The sequence below is a fragment of the Schistocerca serialis genome, chromosome 2, assembly GCF_023864345.2.
Source record: "Schistocerca serialis cubense isolate TAMUIC-IGC-003099 chromosome 2, iqSchSeri2.2, whole genome shotgun sequence".
Classification (NCBI taxonomy): domain Eukaryota; kingdom Metazoa; phylum Arthropoda; class Insecta; order Orthoptera; family Acrididae; genus Schistocerca; species Schistocerca serialis.
In genome coordinates this window covers 681,205,911-681,223,069 of record NC_064639.1, presented here as the reverse complement: position 1 = coordinate 681,223,069, position 17,159 = coordinate 681,205,911, and the positions used below count along the sequence as shown (strand labels likewise).

General features: G+C 39.3%; 1 protein-coding gene across 6 annotated transcripts in view; it reads right to left on the bottom strand.

The window, feature by feature from the left end:
• The window catches only part of LOC126457794 (uncharacterized), a 102,838-nt gene that overhangs the window by 12,284 nt on the left and 73,395 nt on the right, over window positions 1-17,159 (bottom strand). For all 6 annotated transcript variants that reach the window (XM_050094387.1, XM_050094386.1, XM_050094388.1 and 3 more), the window contains exon 5: window positions 13,807-14,009. In XM_050094387.1, coding sequence (XP_049950344.1) covers window positions 13,807-14,009 — 203 coding nt within the window. The remainder of the gene's footprint in view (window positions 1-13,806; window positions 14,010-17,159) is intronic.

The window sequence follows — 17,159 nt, the reverse complement described above, 5'->3', positions numbered from 1 at the left end:
AGCCCTGATGGCGTAGTAGTCACAGCAACAATGACAATGTGACAAACCCGTTGTCGCACAACGTGTTTGCACACACTCAAATCCTTGCACCAGTGTGCCGTAGCATGCCATTACAGGAGCCAATCCAAAATGGTGCAACCCATCGACAAAGTGGAATGTACTGTGGTAATCTGTTTTCTGCATTTGGAAGGAATGAAGCTGCAACAATTCACATTGAGTTCGTGGAAGTGTATGGCAACAATGCACCATTGTATGACACAGTGGTTGTGAGCATAGACACTTTCACCATGGTCAAACAAGTCCGAATGACGAAGATTGAAGTGACAGACTGTCCTTCTATAAAGAATCGAGAACTCTAAGAGAAGTGAAAGTCCTGGTGCTTGAAAACTGCATTTCACAATTGAGGCAGTGGTGGAAAAAGCGAACATAAGTAAAAATGTTACAAATGTGTCAGTCTAATCCAGGTAACTTCTTTAACTGCCTAATCACCATGGATGATTGCTGCATGTATCACTATGTCCATGAGACAAATGAGAAAAGCAAGCAGTGGAAACGTGTGAATCCACCACTGCCGAAAAAGACCCAACCAGCATTGGACACGGTGATGCTGAACATTTTATTAAGCCTGCCTTTGTGTGGTTGTAATGTTACGTGTACGTAGGTAAATTTTTTGGCTTCCTAGAATTGGTATGAGGTGAGGGGAATTTGTTTTGTGAATGAATGCAAGCCAATGTGCCCAGGAACAGCACGGCCAGTTCAGGCCAAGCAACCTCAGCTGGTCAGCCCATGTATGAAGGGGTGCAGTGCTTGGCCGGAAATGAGTCAAACCCAGTGCAGGGAGAATGTGGATGGCAGAGCTCAATTAGACACAGGACAGACAATGCACTAGAAGTGGCAAAGTGCAAGACAGACTGAAATATGGCTACCTACAGATCTTAGAAATTCTATACCATATTTTACGAACCATAAGACACTACGAACTATACTATGTACCTTAGTTTTTAAGCAGATTTTGAAAAAAGTAATATTTTTACCATTTTTATTATTAGATTTCAAAGCCAGACTAAAAAAAATCTTAGTTTATAAAACCATACTCACCTTTAATATTCCTGAAAATTGTCATCTGAACTTTCTTCTTCTTATTCTTCTTCATCCTGTTCATGATCATCATTGTACTCATCACATATAAGATGGTCTTCACTGCCATCTAGAGCGTTACTTATGCTGCAGTTCTTGAAAGATTTAACAATAGTGTCCTCTCTCATTCTAGACCATGACTGTTTTATCTGCTGACACACTTGTTTGATTGTAGGTCATTTTGAAGCTCCAGACGGCATGAATTCATGTTGGCTTTAATCCATCATCCATTTGTTCCATTTCTCTCTCATACATACTTCAAATGGTCTATTTATCAAGACACCAAGAGGTTGCAATTGTGAAGTAAGTCCTCCCACAATAACTGCAAGCTCTTTATTTCCCTGTCTCAATTTTTCTTTCATTGAAATCAAACAATGGAAAATCCAGGATGGAATGTAACAATATCATAAGAAGGAAAGTTGCTACTCACCGTATAGCAGAGATACTGAGTTGCAGATAGGAACAACAAAAAGATTTTGACACTTAAAGCTTTTGGGCAATGGTCTTCGTCAACAATACAAACACATACGCACACACACATTCATGCAAACACAACTCACACATGACTCTTGTGTGCAAGTTGTGTTTGCATGAGTGTGTGTGTGTGTGCATATTTGTGTCTATTGTTGACAAAGGCCATTGGCTGAAAGCTTTAAGTGTGAAAATCTTTTTGTTGTGCCTATCTGCTACACAGGTTCTCTGCTATATGGTGAGTAGCAACTTTCCTTCTCATAATATTTTTCTTTTACTGAATTTTTCGAATTACTACTAAACTGACCGAGCACAAGAAATGAACCCTTCTTCAATAAAGCACCTTTCCTTCTTGCCCATACTCTGTTAATCCATAATTTCATACCACCTTTGTCCATCCACTGCTTGTTATGTATGTGAACAGCAACACCTGGTGGTATTTCAGAAGGTTTCAGCATTGTTTTGCACTTGCAAATGATGACTGGATTAAGTTCATTCAGTACCATCAGGACAACTTGAATGGACAATAGTGTAGTGCATTTTTTCATGTCCCTTTTTTGTAGTTACAGTTTAAGCACCTTTCATGGCAATAATTCTGTTACTCGACATATCAAATGTCAAAGGAGTTTCATCCATATTCGTTGTTTGACTAAGTTCCACACTCATTTTCTTTTGACATTGAATAATGAAGTGATGGAAAGGTAATATTTCCTCTTCATACCCTTGTGGCATTTCCTGGGATATTTTGGTTTTGGTTCACATTTATGACCATGACGATTCGCAAAACCTGTAGCACCAACCAACTTCACCAATCAAGTCCCTTAACTTCCAATGTAGTGCTAGCTTATGAGCATGTATTTGAATCATTTTTGTGTTAATTCCAATGCCATTTTGATGGTATCCTTGAATTTGTTTAAATTGTTGCTCAATTAGACACAGGACAGACAATGCACTAGAAGTGGCAAAGTGCAAGACAGACTGAAATATGGCTACCTACAGATCTTAGAAATTCTATACCATATTTTACGAACCATAAGACACTACGAACTATACTATGTACCTTAGTTTTTAAGCAGATTTTGAAAAAAGTAATATTTTTACCATTTTTATTATTAGATTTCAAAGCCAGACTAAAAAAAATCTTAGTTTATAAAACCATACTCACCTTTAATATTCCTGAAAATTGTCATCTGAACTTTCTTCTTCTTATTCTTCTTCATCCTGTTCATGATCATCATTGTACTCATCACATATAAGATGGTCTTCACTGCCATCTAGAGCGTTACTTATGCTGCAGTTCTTGAAAGATTTAACAATAGTGTCCTCTCTCATTCTAGACCATGACTGTTTTATCTGCTGACACACTTGTTTGATTGTAGGTCATTTTGAAGCTCCAGACGGCATGAATTCATGTTGGCTTTAATCCATCATCCATTTGTTCCATTTCTCTCTCATACATACTTCAAATGGTCTATTTATCAAGACACCAAGAGGTTGCAATTGTGAAGTAAGTCCTCCCACAATAACTGCAAGCTCTTTATTTCCCTGTCTCAATTTTTCTTTCATTGAAATCAAACAATGGAAAATCCAGGATGGAATGTAACAATATCATAAGAAGGAAAGTTGCTACTCACCGTATAGCAGAGATACTGAGTTGCAGATAGGAACAACAAAAAGATTTTGACACTTAAAGCTTTTGGGCAATGGTCTTCGTCAACAATACAAACACATACGCACACACACATTCATGCAAACACAACTCACACATGACTCTTGTGTGCAAGTTGTGTTTGCATGAGTGTGTGTGTGTGTGCATATTTGTGTCTATTGTTGACAAAGGCCATTGGCTGAAAGCTTTAAGTGTGAAAATCTTTTTGTTGTGCCTATCTGCTACACAGGTTCTCTGCTATATGGTGAGTAGCAACTTTCCTTCTCATAATATTTTTCTTTTACTGAATTTTTCGAATTACTACTAAACTGACCGAGCACAAGAAATGAACCCTTCTTCAATAAAGCACCTTTCCTTCTTGCCCATACTCTGTTAATCCATAATTTCATACCACCTTTGTCCATCCACTGCTTGTTATGTATGTGAACAGCAACACCTGGTGGTATTTCAGAAGGTTTCAGCATTGTTTTGCACTTGCAAATGATGACTGGATTAAGTTCATTCAGTACCATCAGGACAACTTGAATGGACAATAGTGTAGTGCATTTTTTCATGTCCCTTTTTTGTAGTTACAGTTTAAGCACCTTTCATGGCAATAATTCTGTTACTCGACATATCAAATGTCAAAGGAGTTTCATCCATATTCGTTGTTTGACTAAGTTCCACACTCATTTTCTTTTGACATTGAATAATGAAGTGATGGAAAGGTAATATTTCCTCTTCATACCCTTGTGGCATTTCCTGGGATATTTTGGTTTTGGTTCACATTTATGACCATGACGATTCGCAAAACCTGTAGCACCAACCAACTTCACCAATCAAGTCCCTTAACTTCCAATGTAGTGCTAGCTTATGAGCATGTATTTGAATCATTTTTGTGTTAATTCCAATGCCATTTTGATGGTATCCTTGAATTTGTTTAAATACGTCATCTTCCAATTTCGATTATTTTGCATTTAGTCTTCCTCATTTTTTTCAGTTCTTCTTCACTATCCAGCTAATCGCAAATGGTTTTTTTCTGTTGGTGGTAGGCCAAAATGCTGCTCACATGCTCTGTTTTCACATCCTTCTCCAATATATGGCCCACATCATATGAATACATTTTATTTTTTTCCATTAAAAAACTAGCTGCTAACAAAAATATTGTACTGTTACCAATATCCCTATTCACAAATTCAAGTTTACTGGCGCTGTAGACTGCAATGACATGTCATAGCTAGACAGTGTTCTGGGTTTGTGATGGTGGTGCGGGAGGGAGACAGTGTTAACAAGCTTGTGAATCCTCGCAGCTCATATTTGTGGCATCGGTGCACTGCTGCTGCCAGTTGAATCCAATGTTGCAAGAAAGAGATAGGTTTCCCATGGCACGGACCATATATGGCCAATTTTAAGACTGGCAGGAATTTTAAATCAAACACTGCACATTTTTATATAATGGAAGGAAACATTCCACGTGGGAAAAATTATATATAAAAACAAAGATGAGGTGACTTACCGAACAAAAGCGCTGGCAGGTCGATAGACACACAAACAAACACAAACACACACACAAAATTCAAGCTTTCGCAACAAACTGTTGCCTCATCAGGAAAGAGGGAAGGAGAGGGGAAGACGAAAGGAAGTGGGTTTTAAGGGAGAGGGTAAGGAGTCATTCCAATCCCGGGAGCGGAAAGACTTACCTTAGGGGGAAAAAAGGACAGGTATACACTCGCACACACGCACATATCCATCCACACATACAGACACAAGCAGACATATTTAAATATGTCTGCTTGTGTCTGTATGTGTGGATGGATATGAGTGTATACCTGTCCTTTTTTCCCCCTAAGGTAAGTCTTTCCGCTCCCGGGATTGGAATGACTCCTTACCCTCTCCCTTAAAACCCACTTCCTTTCGTCTTCCCCTCTCCTTCCCTCTTTCCTGATGAGGCAACAGTTTGTTGCGACTGCACATTTTTATATTGATTTAGAGTATAAGACACACCTGAATTTTGGAAACAATTTTTTGAAGGAAAAGGTGCATCTTATATTCCATAAAATACAGTAATAAAACACAGTTCCATAACAAAGCAAATCTGAATACATTGGCAATCTCAGAGGTGCATCTAATGAAACAATAATATTTTCAATAATTTAAAAACTACAAAGGTTAATATTATACATTGACCAAATACCTCAGATAATATTGCTGAACTGCCCCTACCATTCCGGAAAGCTAGTATGTGTAACTGTTTTATTTACTGATTTATTATATACTCATATCTTTTCATTATGCAAATGATTGACAGAACATCATACTCTCCACAATAACACAGCAACTAAATGCATTTTGAATACCTCATATCTTATCACACTTGTATAGTTATTTATGAAATATGTTACTAATTTTGACAATAACTTCCTTTAAACATGATTATAGTAAGAAAAAAAAAAAAACAATGTAATTTAAAAGTGATCAACTGCATGTGTTAGCTGACATCACCAACGAAGAGAGTGCCTAAAGACACTTGACATTTGTTTGTCAGTTAATACGAACACATATAAGCATGAATGCTGTCTTATTTATTTATGAACAAACATTATTTACATTTATTGCGAATGTCTGTGAAGTAACCAAGTAATACATGAACCCAATCCAAGTAACACAAATATGACTTTATCATAAACCTCTGAACAATAATGGAAATAAACTTCTCATGAATCCACACATAACAGGACACAGAACTGATGTGACAGGTATATCTGGTAGAACACAGAGCAAGTCCAGTCAATGCTGCTTCACGCACATATGTGAGTGAGTCACTGGCAAGCAGCACGGTGTAGACCGCACTGCATGCATGCCTCCCACAGGCGGCCTCCAGCGGCCGGCCTGAGCTGATACAGTTGGCAGCCAATTCAAGCACATGTGCATGGTGACACTACACCCAGTGCACTCACACTCACATGCACTTGTAGCAGGATACAGCACATCTCTCGCTTGTGCGAAGTGGGCACCCAGACTATGGAGGAGAGACACATCCATCGAATCCGGAGCGGTGGCGGCAGCTGGGGCTGACAGAGGGAGTGGGACGATGTCCTGGGTGGGCACCGGAGCATAGGGCTGGAATGCACAGGGGTGTGGACATGCTGGAGTGTGGTGGGCCTGTGCAGCACCTGACAACAGCACTGGAGAGGGGGGTGTCACTGCCATTTCAGTGTCATCAGCAGCAGTCCGATCCCAGTGTGGAGAAGATGGAGCTGGGCCTACTGGCAAGGGTGGCTGAGGCGATGATGATGAAGAGCCCAGTGGAGGTGATCTGACGGGAACAGCAAACTATGGCAACAGACCCAGGGCCAAAGATGGACTGGTGTTCAGCACCCAGAAGCTGCAACCCCAGGGCACAGTACATGGAGGAGGCAGCCGATGGGACGGGGGCACCTCTGCAGCAGATGATGACAGACTCGAGGTGGAGGGTGGCAGGGTGGGCTGCAGTTACAAGGGCTGCAACATACAAACCAGTAGCTTCTGGTAGCAAGCACGGGGGCAACTGATGATTGTGGCATGCCACCAGCCCATTGGCCATACGGATGTCACAAAGATAGCACCCCCAGTGGTGGACAACAGCAGCCGGTATCCATTTGGGCTGGTGACTAAATTCTCACACCTGCATCAGCAATCCTGGCACAAAGTGGTTGGACAAACCCAACTGTGGCAGGAATGGCACAGGCTACAGAAGGTGGAGAAGCGTGTGTGGCTGCCAGCTGTGAAGCAACTCTGCTTGGCTCCACTCCCCCATACGTATGAAGTGATAGGTGCTTAGAAAATGAAGAAGGGAGTCATCTGGCGAAGACTCCACAACAAATTTTTTCATTTGGAACTTGAATGTACGTACTAGTCGTGCCTCGCCATTTGATTGAGAGTGGAATGGCAGAGCTGTAATATGATGAATGCTGTGATGGGAATAAACAATTGAAAGGTATGAGAAACAAATTGGAGCCCATTATCGGAATTAAGGTACAATGTAATCTCTCAATAGGAAAAACACTCAAAGACTACAAATTGTGACCTCAGCTGATGTTGATGCGCAAAGGAGACTAAAAGGAAACTGGAAAATGCATGCACAACCAAGAGCCGATAGGAATTCAAGAAGGGACCCACAAAGTCTATCTGAATGCATTCTTATGGCTAACGAGAGCAGACAAGGGGGACAGGGATGCCATGGTGGGAGCTGATTGTTTTTGGGCAAACTGCTCACAAGCTGTGGCAAAACTGATGTCTTCACCGTCAATCATTGGCCAAAAAACATGTCTCCTAGCTCACAGTTTAGAGCGTGAAACTTCCCAATGGCCCTGGTGGAGAAGGCATAGTACCTCACACCATAATGTGGTGGGAATGACTATTCTGGAAGAGAGGTCTTCTGTGGACAAAAGCAAAACAAGCACCCAGCATTGTAGGCAGTGCACTACCTTGTCAGGCAAATAATTGTGAGGGACAAACAAAGAAACTGAGGATCTATGGTCAGTAATAAATTGAAACTTGGAATCTTACAAAAAAACATGAAATTTCCAGAGAGCACAGACTATTGCAACAATCTCTTTTTACACCTGACAGTAATGCTCCTGGACCAGAGTGAGAGATTTAGAGGTGAACACAACAAGTCGTTCAGGGCCGTCTGCCTATCAGTGCACGAGGACTATGCGAAGGCCATACTGCGAGGCATCGGTCACCAAAACTATGTGCTGAACTGGAGAGAACATAGCTAAACAAGGGGCCAAGAGCAGTTTGGTTTTCAACATTTGAAAAGCAGGTTCACAATCTGGACTCCAGAAAAAAGGTACATTCATGTGTAACAAACTATCCAAGGGATGAGCCAATGTGGCCATACCTGGCAGGAATTTATGGTAGTAGGGTATCTTCCCTAGAAAGGCTTGAAATTTCTTCATGGACGAGGGGTGAGGACAGATATAACCACAGAGTTGTGGTCTGACAGAGGGGGAACCAGATCCCTTATGACCTCTAACCCAAAATAAACAACATAAGTTTGAAAGCACTAAGATTTCGCGAGGTTACAAGGTAAACCTACAGACTGTAAGGCTGAAAACAAAGTGCATAATTTTTTCAAATGATAGGCCATACAGCAGCCCATGACAACAATAACCTCCAGATAATTAACACAACCCAGGACATGCATAGTCAGTCGCTCTAAAAATCATTGGAAAATGGTAAGGGCACTAACCACACCAGAAGGAATGTGCAAATACTGATAGAGACCAAAGGGAGTATTCAAAACAAGAACTCACTGAGATTCTTCATCCACTGGTACCTGCACTTACACTTCAAACAAATCAATTTTAGAAAAGTACTGGCCACCTGATATTTACGCCAACAGTTCCTCCTGGTGTGGGGAAGGATATGCATCCATGATTGACTGCATATTGACAGTAGTACTGACATCGCCACAGAGGCAAAGTTTCCCTAACAGCTTGCGAACTATAAACAGCAGAGACGACAGTTCACTAGCCATATCAGCTTGCACTTTTCTAGAGAATGAAGTCTGTCCAATTCTGCTTTCACCTGATATTTCAGGAATAGGATGCACGCGACAAAAACAAGGCTGAGCCATGGATTTCAAACAAATATGAGCAGAAAAATTCAAAGCACACCCTATACCTTCTGAAAACAAGTCCAATAACTCCTCACACAGTGTTTCCAATAAATAATATGGTACCTGATCAGACACAAGCTGAATTGCTTTGGTGATAAAAAATCCAAAATGCCTGAAATGTGTCCATCCCAAACAAATTCCCTACACTGGCATCAGAACCACCAAAAACGTAATGGAATGAACCACTGACTTATAAGAGCCAGATGCCATAAATTGTCCTAACAGCACAATCTGTTCATTATGACCAACCAGATTCCGCATGACCGGAGTCAATGATGGTGAATCTAAACTCATATATGTTTGAGAATTCAATAACATCATTGCAATAACTCTATTGACCTTTAGCCAGAGCACTTGCCGAAAAATGCTTAACTTGATGAACCACTTGGGAGAAGTCACAAGCATTCAAGTCACACAGTGTACATCCATTTCCATATCCAGAGCTTTTGGCCAATGGCACATGGAGGCGATGTGGCCATTCTTCTGGCAAGCATTACAAGTAGCCCAGCACTTAGGGCATGCCAAACATTCATGCTGGACAAAACAGAAAGGACAAGATGGAAAGAGAGAACACTGATGCTGGTTCTGTGGCAGTCATGGTTGCTTGCGCTGGCCTTGGTCTGCTCGGCACTGGTCCTGCATGTTTATCACCTTCACTGCTGCTTCCTCATGCAGGCTATCTGTCCTCCTAGTGGGCACACATTGTGACACTAGTGTCACATCACCCCACACTTCAATTTGATCACTCACTATCTGAAAAACTTCAAAAGATTGTGCTATTTGCAAAACAGAGGGTTTTCACAGAGTAAAGACTTCTGGCGTACTTCCTTGTCCAAAGCTAAACAGGTAATTTCATCGTGCATCATAGAGTATGTATGAGTTATTATGGGCATCAGTAACAAACTGACCCTTATGGCTAAGGCCATGAAGTGCAGCTCCCCAGGCTATGTATAACTGGTTTGGTTTCTTGTGGCATCTGTAGAATTCAACTTGCACCTCTATTTCATGTGGTCATTTGCTATGCTAGTTGGACAATAAACTGCACATGTAATTAAATGTAAGAGCTGCTGGTTCTTGTAAAAGGGACCAATCTAACATAGTAATTTATGGATTTTAGTTGGAATCCATGAGAGGAAGAAGTCTTTGCAACAATTCGAGTCTCTCACACCGAAACCCAAAAAATGCTGTCTGAGACTTTTTTGTAAGCTTCCTGATCTTCAGCTCTATCATTATATGGAGGAAAAGTGGATGGATGGACTGGTGAACGATACCCTGCCTAATATTGGAAGCCAACCATATGGTAACTACCAAAGTAAGCTGTCCAGTCAATACCGATAGCATGGTGTCCACAATGAATAACTTGATGGAACAGCACTTAAAGACTGCACCTGCAGAAACCATCCTATCCTCACTGCCTGGCGTAGTAACCAAGTAAAACACAAAACTGATCCAAGTAACACAGATATGCCTTTATTCATAAATCTCTAAACAATAAAAGAAATAAGCCTCTAGTGAATTCACACATAAAAAAACGCGGAACAACTGATGTGAGCGGTACAAGTGGAAGAACAAAGAGCAAGGCATGTCAGCACTGCTCCACACATATATATGCATGAGTTGCCACCAGACAGCACTGTGCGCATACCTCCCACAGGTGGCCTAAAGCAGCCGGCCCACACTGATACAGTTGCTGGCCAATTCAAGCACAAGCATGGTGAAACCACACTCGGCACACTCCACTCACACTCACTAATAGCAATATACAACAGTCAGAGTATGATCAATTGTTTATAATGTGCTTTATTAAATATTGCTATAATACAGGGTGTAATGGGTATAAGAGCAGGTATTTCTATTGGTGACTGAGCACAGTGTACTGAACAACATTACATCAGTATTTACAGACAACAATTATAGCTATTACAAGATTCCCTTTTTAAGTTGGTTAATAGCTCCAACTACATGTGACCATGCCATTAATGATTATTTTCCTCAGGGCAGCAGGTCAGGTACTGAAGTGTGGATGCTTGGAGCAAATCAGTTAATCTATGCTGATACGCATAGTCCACTTAGCAGTGTAGTTATGACTGTGCAGAAAACATCAGGTAGTAAATAATATGACGTGTTTGTGGGAGACTGTCACACAGAGAGAAAAAATGACAAACACACTGATGTATATATATATCATGGTACCACTTATAAAAATATCTGCTCTTATAGCCATTACATACTCTATATTACATTAGTACTGAAAGTGGCCAAGCTGAGTCAAAATCATGTCTGTAGAGCATAAGAACAATGTATTTATGATGGAGATGGCCTTCAGCCAATGAAAGTTGACAGTGGCAGGACATGGCTACAGTCAAGTGAAGACAAACACTTCATGGGGGGTGCACTCAGGCGAACAATACAAGACACTTTTACGTTTGATCTGGAAGAAGGTAACATGTGTTATCCAGTCATGTGAGTGATTGGTTCTGGGTGGTGAACAGCCTCTGCAATACTTTAACTTTTGAACAGAAGCTAACTTTCACGAGATCTGGACATGCTCCAGTGCAGAACTAACTTTACCGCTTGCATTATGGAACTGACAGCAGACAGAGTATGAATTTCTACTCATTATTTCTTGTGTGTAAATCATCATGCTGAACTCTGAATTATTGTGAGCTGGTGAATATTTCATAGATTGTGATCATGAAATGTACTTAGATTTTTTGAGCACCTTTGATGACTATTAGCTTGGGGACTTTGCTACCATTTTTGTAACACTCTCAATGCAACTTTCTGCATTTAATAAGGTTATTTTCTGTCAGCATTATAAGTGATTATTGAAGGACCACTTTCTGTAAATTTGAGTTATATCTTATTGAATAAACATTATTCAACACAATTCTCTGATGTCATCTACATCAATATAGATGTTAGAACAGATCCCTTTTTATTAATTATTCATATATCTTTTGTTTAATATTTCTGTTTATTTTATTAACTTGCAATTCCAGCCAGTGCATTGACTTTTGAGTGCAGGATCACTGCTAAGGTTATTATTTGTGGTGAGTTGACTGTTGAGCATGAGAGCAGACGTGTGCGGCTTGACCCTGTGACATTATTAAGCTATTCTTCTTAAACAGAGCTGTTCATACCCCAATTACCTAAGGTACGAGTGACATCAGATAAAGTCACAATTTGTTTGATCATGTGGGACACTGGTTAGAGAAGCTACTACTCAGCAGAATATCCCTTACATAACATTGCATTGCGCTAACAGATTATGCTTGTAAGGGGCAAACCGTCAGCAGAGCACACTAATAACATCTCCTAATGTGGTATCACATGGCTGTAGAGGCAAAGTGTCATGGGAAGCTAATCAAGAGGATGTTTTTGCTCCATAAGAATGCCCCAGATCTTCCTGCATAGGGCACAATCACATATGCTGCTTCCTTTAGCTATCAAATTTTGTCTCACCACCTATATTCTCCTGATGTGGTACTCAGTGACTTCTTCTTCTTTCCTTGGATGAAGGAACCACAGTGTGGCAGGCATTTTCACAATAGTGACAAGGTGATCTTTGAGCTAGAATGTTTCCTGAAGAGACAGAATGAAGACTACTATAGCCAAGATCTTTGCCAAGTCATCTATGACTGGAAAAATGTGTTACACTGAAACATGAATACACCATCAGCAGGTTTCATGGTCACAGATTTTTTTTTTCTTTTTTTAGGTGATACTAAAAACTTTATGACTACCCATCGGGTTTAACATGAGGACAGCTGAATTTCAGGAGGTATACTCCATGGTTACCAGACCTTATTTATAGTTTGTTGTTTCAATCTTACATTTTCAGTCACAGCAATGAATTTGTATTAAACCAGTTCTAAACCTGCATGTTGGCTTCAACTCCACACTACAGTTCTGAGCATGGTATTATGCTGAGGGAAATGCTCCTGACTTCCTCCTACCAGTTAAGTTGAACTGTAATCCTAATGGCAAATTCAGAGCAGTCATTTAAATGCAGCAGTATATGCATGAAAGGTACATAAAATAGAAGCATGTGTGCAGATGATTTTAACCAGTTAAATGGACAAAGAAGGGTATTATCACATCATGTTTTCAGCTACTTCTCACAAAAATACTCCATGAAATATGCAACACTCCTAAACACTAACAATAATTGTTATGGATACAAAAATGCTGTAAAAAGCTTTAAAAGAATGTGTAACTCTAATTAATGGAGGGAAAAGTGCAACAGAGACATGGTATTTCCCATCTTTCTAACCAAAAAAATTGTTAGCTATGACAATGAAGGTCAAAATTAAGTGAGCGATTAATGTTTTTTCTCTGACTGTGTCACTGGTATCTGTAAGTGACTTATTTCAGCCTATATGGTATTGAGATTTCTCATATTTGACAATTTGTTGACCATAGATTGAATAGCATCAGATTTGTACACTAATTTAATATACACAAACAATGGAAATCCAGGATGGAATAATGACAGTACTATGAAAAGGATACTTGCTACTTACCATACAGTGGAGATGCTGAGTTGCAGACAGGCACAACAAAAGGATTGTCAAACAAAGCTTTCGGCCCAACAAGCCTTCATCAGAATTAGACAAAAAACACAAACACAACTTGCACAGACATAATGTGTGCCTATCTGCAAATCAGCATCTCCACTATATGGTGAACAGCAACTATCCTTTTCATAATATTGTAATTTAATATACTCTGTGCATGAAGCAGTATTGCTAACTAACCCAGAAAAAGATGAGAACTGAAATAGAGCTAGAATATTAAAATGAAAGAAATGATATTCTTTTGTAGTTTAATCACCACACTACTGATATCTTTATGCAGGAATTTTTTTATTGAATGTGCATACCTTCATCCACCGACAATCTGCAATCTCACGGTCACATTTTGTTATTGATTCAGAAATAGGAGTCAGGCAGACAATAAAATAAATATCTGAGCAGGCAAAATTAGCACCATGAGTATGTCGGAAACAAATAAGATATCTGAATTCTGTTTGGACATTAGTTTCTTCCAGGACTTCTCTTATTGCAGCATCTGGAATATCTTCACCTGTAAAATAAAATAAGTAAATTCTTTAGAAATCGTGATACAAACCACCACAAACATACTTATTTTCAGTTTACATAGCTAGTACAATCATATACCAAATACTAAAGCACAAAGGTAGTGGTGATGCTTGTGATATGTAGTTGGAAGTGAAGTAATTTATTGTTTAGTATTAATTCTTAATTACCCTTTTCCTTTATCTTGTTCACCAAGTTAAATATAGACATTGAAACAGACATGTTCTTTCTTCTTTTATTGTTATCTATATGTTTAAACTGTTGCCTAGATGCTTCTCTGGAAATTCTCCTCCTTTCTCTTTATTGAACTACAGTGCCATCACAGATGCAATGTTTCTTATCAGATCAGTATACACAAAAATCTGCACTGACATGTTAGCTGATAGAAAGCCAGTGATTGTGCACAGAAAACTAAGTTTTAAAATGCTGATATCAGTCTCAGTGGATCAACATCATAGATATCAGAAATTAACCGAAAGGGACAGACAAATTCTAAAGTACAAAGTGCAAACCAATAGTAAAAAAATCCATGTCTTCTATTAATTAATTAATTAGTTCCTGCCGGCCGGGTTGGCCGAGCGGTTCTAGGCGCTATAGTCTGGAACCGCGCGACCACTACGGTTGCAGGTTCGAATCCTGCCTCGGGCATGGATGTGTGTGATGTCCTTAGGTTAGTTAGGTTTAAGTAGTTCTAAGTTCTAGGGGACTTGTGCCCTTAGAAGTTAAGTCCCATAGTGTTCAGAGCCATTTCAACCATTTTGAATTAGTTCCTCATGTTCAGCAGATCCCACAAAGAAGACGAACCTTTAAGGATGTGGAATGAGTCAAAGTATACATTAGAAAAAAGAGATAACCAAACCACAGAAACTTAGTTTGTGCTCAGTATTAATGATAAACTATCAGTTTACTGATTAGTGCTTAACCTAGTTAAATTTAACACAGTAAATTAAAAAGCAAGTTGCTGCTTTCTCAGTTTCATTAAAAAGTTGCTGTTTATCTCCTATGATTGGGAGCTTAATATTCACTTGATTTCAATGGTATTTTCAAGGAAAATAGTAACTTAACCTGTAAATACAGAGACATATTTACAATGTATTTCCGCTTGTTATTCAGCTTTATGATGAACACTGCTATTTGCCATGTAGCTAATTGAGCTTTTCAATTCTTCAATCTAGATTATCAAAAATTTGTAGAAAAATGATGTTTTTCATTTTCTTTTTAATTGGTATGGATTCTCTATTTCTTGCTCTGTGTTTGATAGATGCTTGTTGAATACCTTTCACCCAGAGCACATAACTCCACTCTGAAACCTAGATGAGGTTGCAAAGCCTACATGAAAATTATTTTTGTGTGTTGTAGATTGTGTAGAGCACAGTTCAACTGAAACTGATTTTTATCGTTAGCAACAAAAGCCATTAACATGCAAATATATTACAGTGTGAGAGTAAAAAATTCCAAAATCCTTTAAAGGGTCACTCCAAGAGGTGCAGCTATCAACTTCACACAATATTCTTACTATTAATTAATGCTGAATTAATACTTTATTTATTTATTAATTATTTGAGGCGCACTGCCCTGGAAGATAGTGCCATTAGACAACATGGACTGAAAATGCACAGAATTATCCAACACTTTTGCATTTAGATCAAAACAATGAGAGCTACGGCTAAGGGCAAATCATGCTGAATTGAGCTTCTGGATAACTTTATGTATGTATTGACTCCACTTTAACTTGTCATCTAGCTAGATCACATGGAATCTTACATTTAGTGTAGGACTGTTGTATACTTCTGGTAAGAGCAAGTCATTTTTGCTTACTTGAACTCACATAATATGAGTCTTTGTGAAATTAGACTTCAACTATTGCCTGTGATCCAGTTGTAGGCCTGTTTGGATCTTATCTGAATTGTGTCTCTTAGGTTTGAATTTGGATTCTTTATTATTGTGCATGAGTCATCGGCAAACATAGAATTTTTTAATGAGTATTTAAAGCAGGGAATGCCAAGAACTTTGCAAATGTACACAGTGCTCACATGCATGCAGATCTCTCATCTGACTGAACATTATCCCCACTACCACACCACGCTGTCTGAGTGGAGAAAGGCAGAAACAGTTGATACACTGCATTAGGTGGTAGTGCAGTCATGCAATGAACACTGAACTGCTTGTAAGCAGCTTCGTTTTATATTTGTATTATGCTGCATTAATATTTGAAAATCTGAATGTCTGCACAATACTTCGTGAAGAGCAATATTATACTGTTACCAACTGTTGGTGCAATAGAGCAGACTTATAAAAATTTAAAAAATTGGGTTTACAACTGCATAACAACAGCAACATTGTGTCCATCACCTTTTTTTGTTAACTGCCTTCTGACTCAAGAACATAAAAAGCAGACTAGCACAGGCAAATAGAGCATTCCTAAGCAACAGAAGTCTGATAATATCAAACATTGCCCTTAATATGAGGAATAAATATCTGAGAATATATGTTTGGAGGACAGTACTGTGTGCTAGTCAACTATGGACTGTGGGAGAACCAGAAAAGAAGAGAACTGAAGTGTTTCACATGTGTTGCTATAGAAGGTTTTGAAAATTAAGTGGACTGATAATATATGATAAGGAATGAGGTGGTTCTCCACAGAACTGACAAACAAAAAAATATATGAAAAATATTGACAAGCAGAAGGTACAAGATTGTAAGCCATGAATTAAGGCACTGGGGGGTAACCTCCATGGTACTACTGGGAGCTCTAGAGGGTAAAAACCACAGGGGAAAACAGAGATTGGAATTCATCCAACAAATAATTGAGAATATACGGTGCAAATGCTACTCCGTATGAGATGAAAAGGTTGGGACAAGAGAGGATATTGTGGCATGCTTCATCAATCCACTCAGAAGACAGTTGGGTGGGGACGGGAGAGGGAGTATGGAATGGAAGTGCACACAATATTGCTGTTGTAATGCAATTATGTGTGTGAGCTGCATTTGTGTGAATCTGTGTGTGTGTGTGTGTGTGTGTGTGTGTGTGTGTGTTTTTTCCATTGTACCACCATACTTTCTTTTCTTTACACATAATTCTTGACACAACAGCAACTTGCAATTTTTTTTAAACCCTGTTTCCCTTTCAAACTTC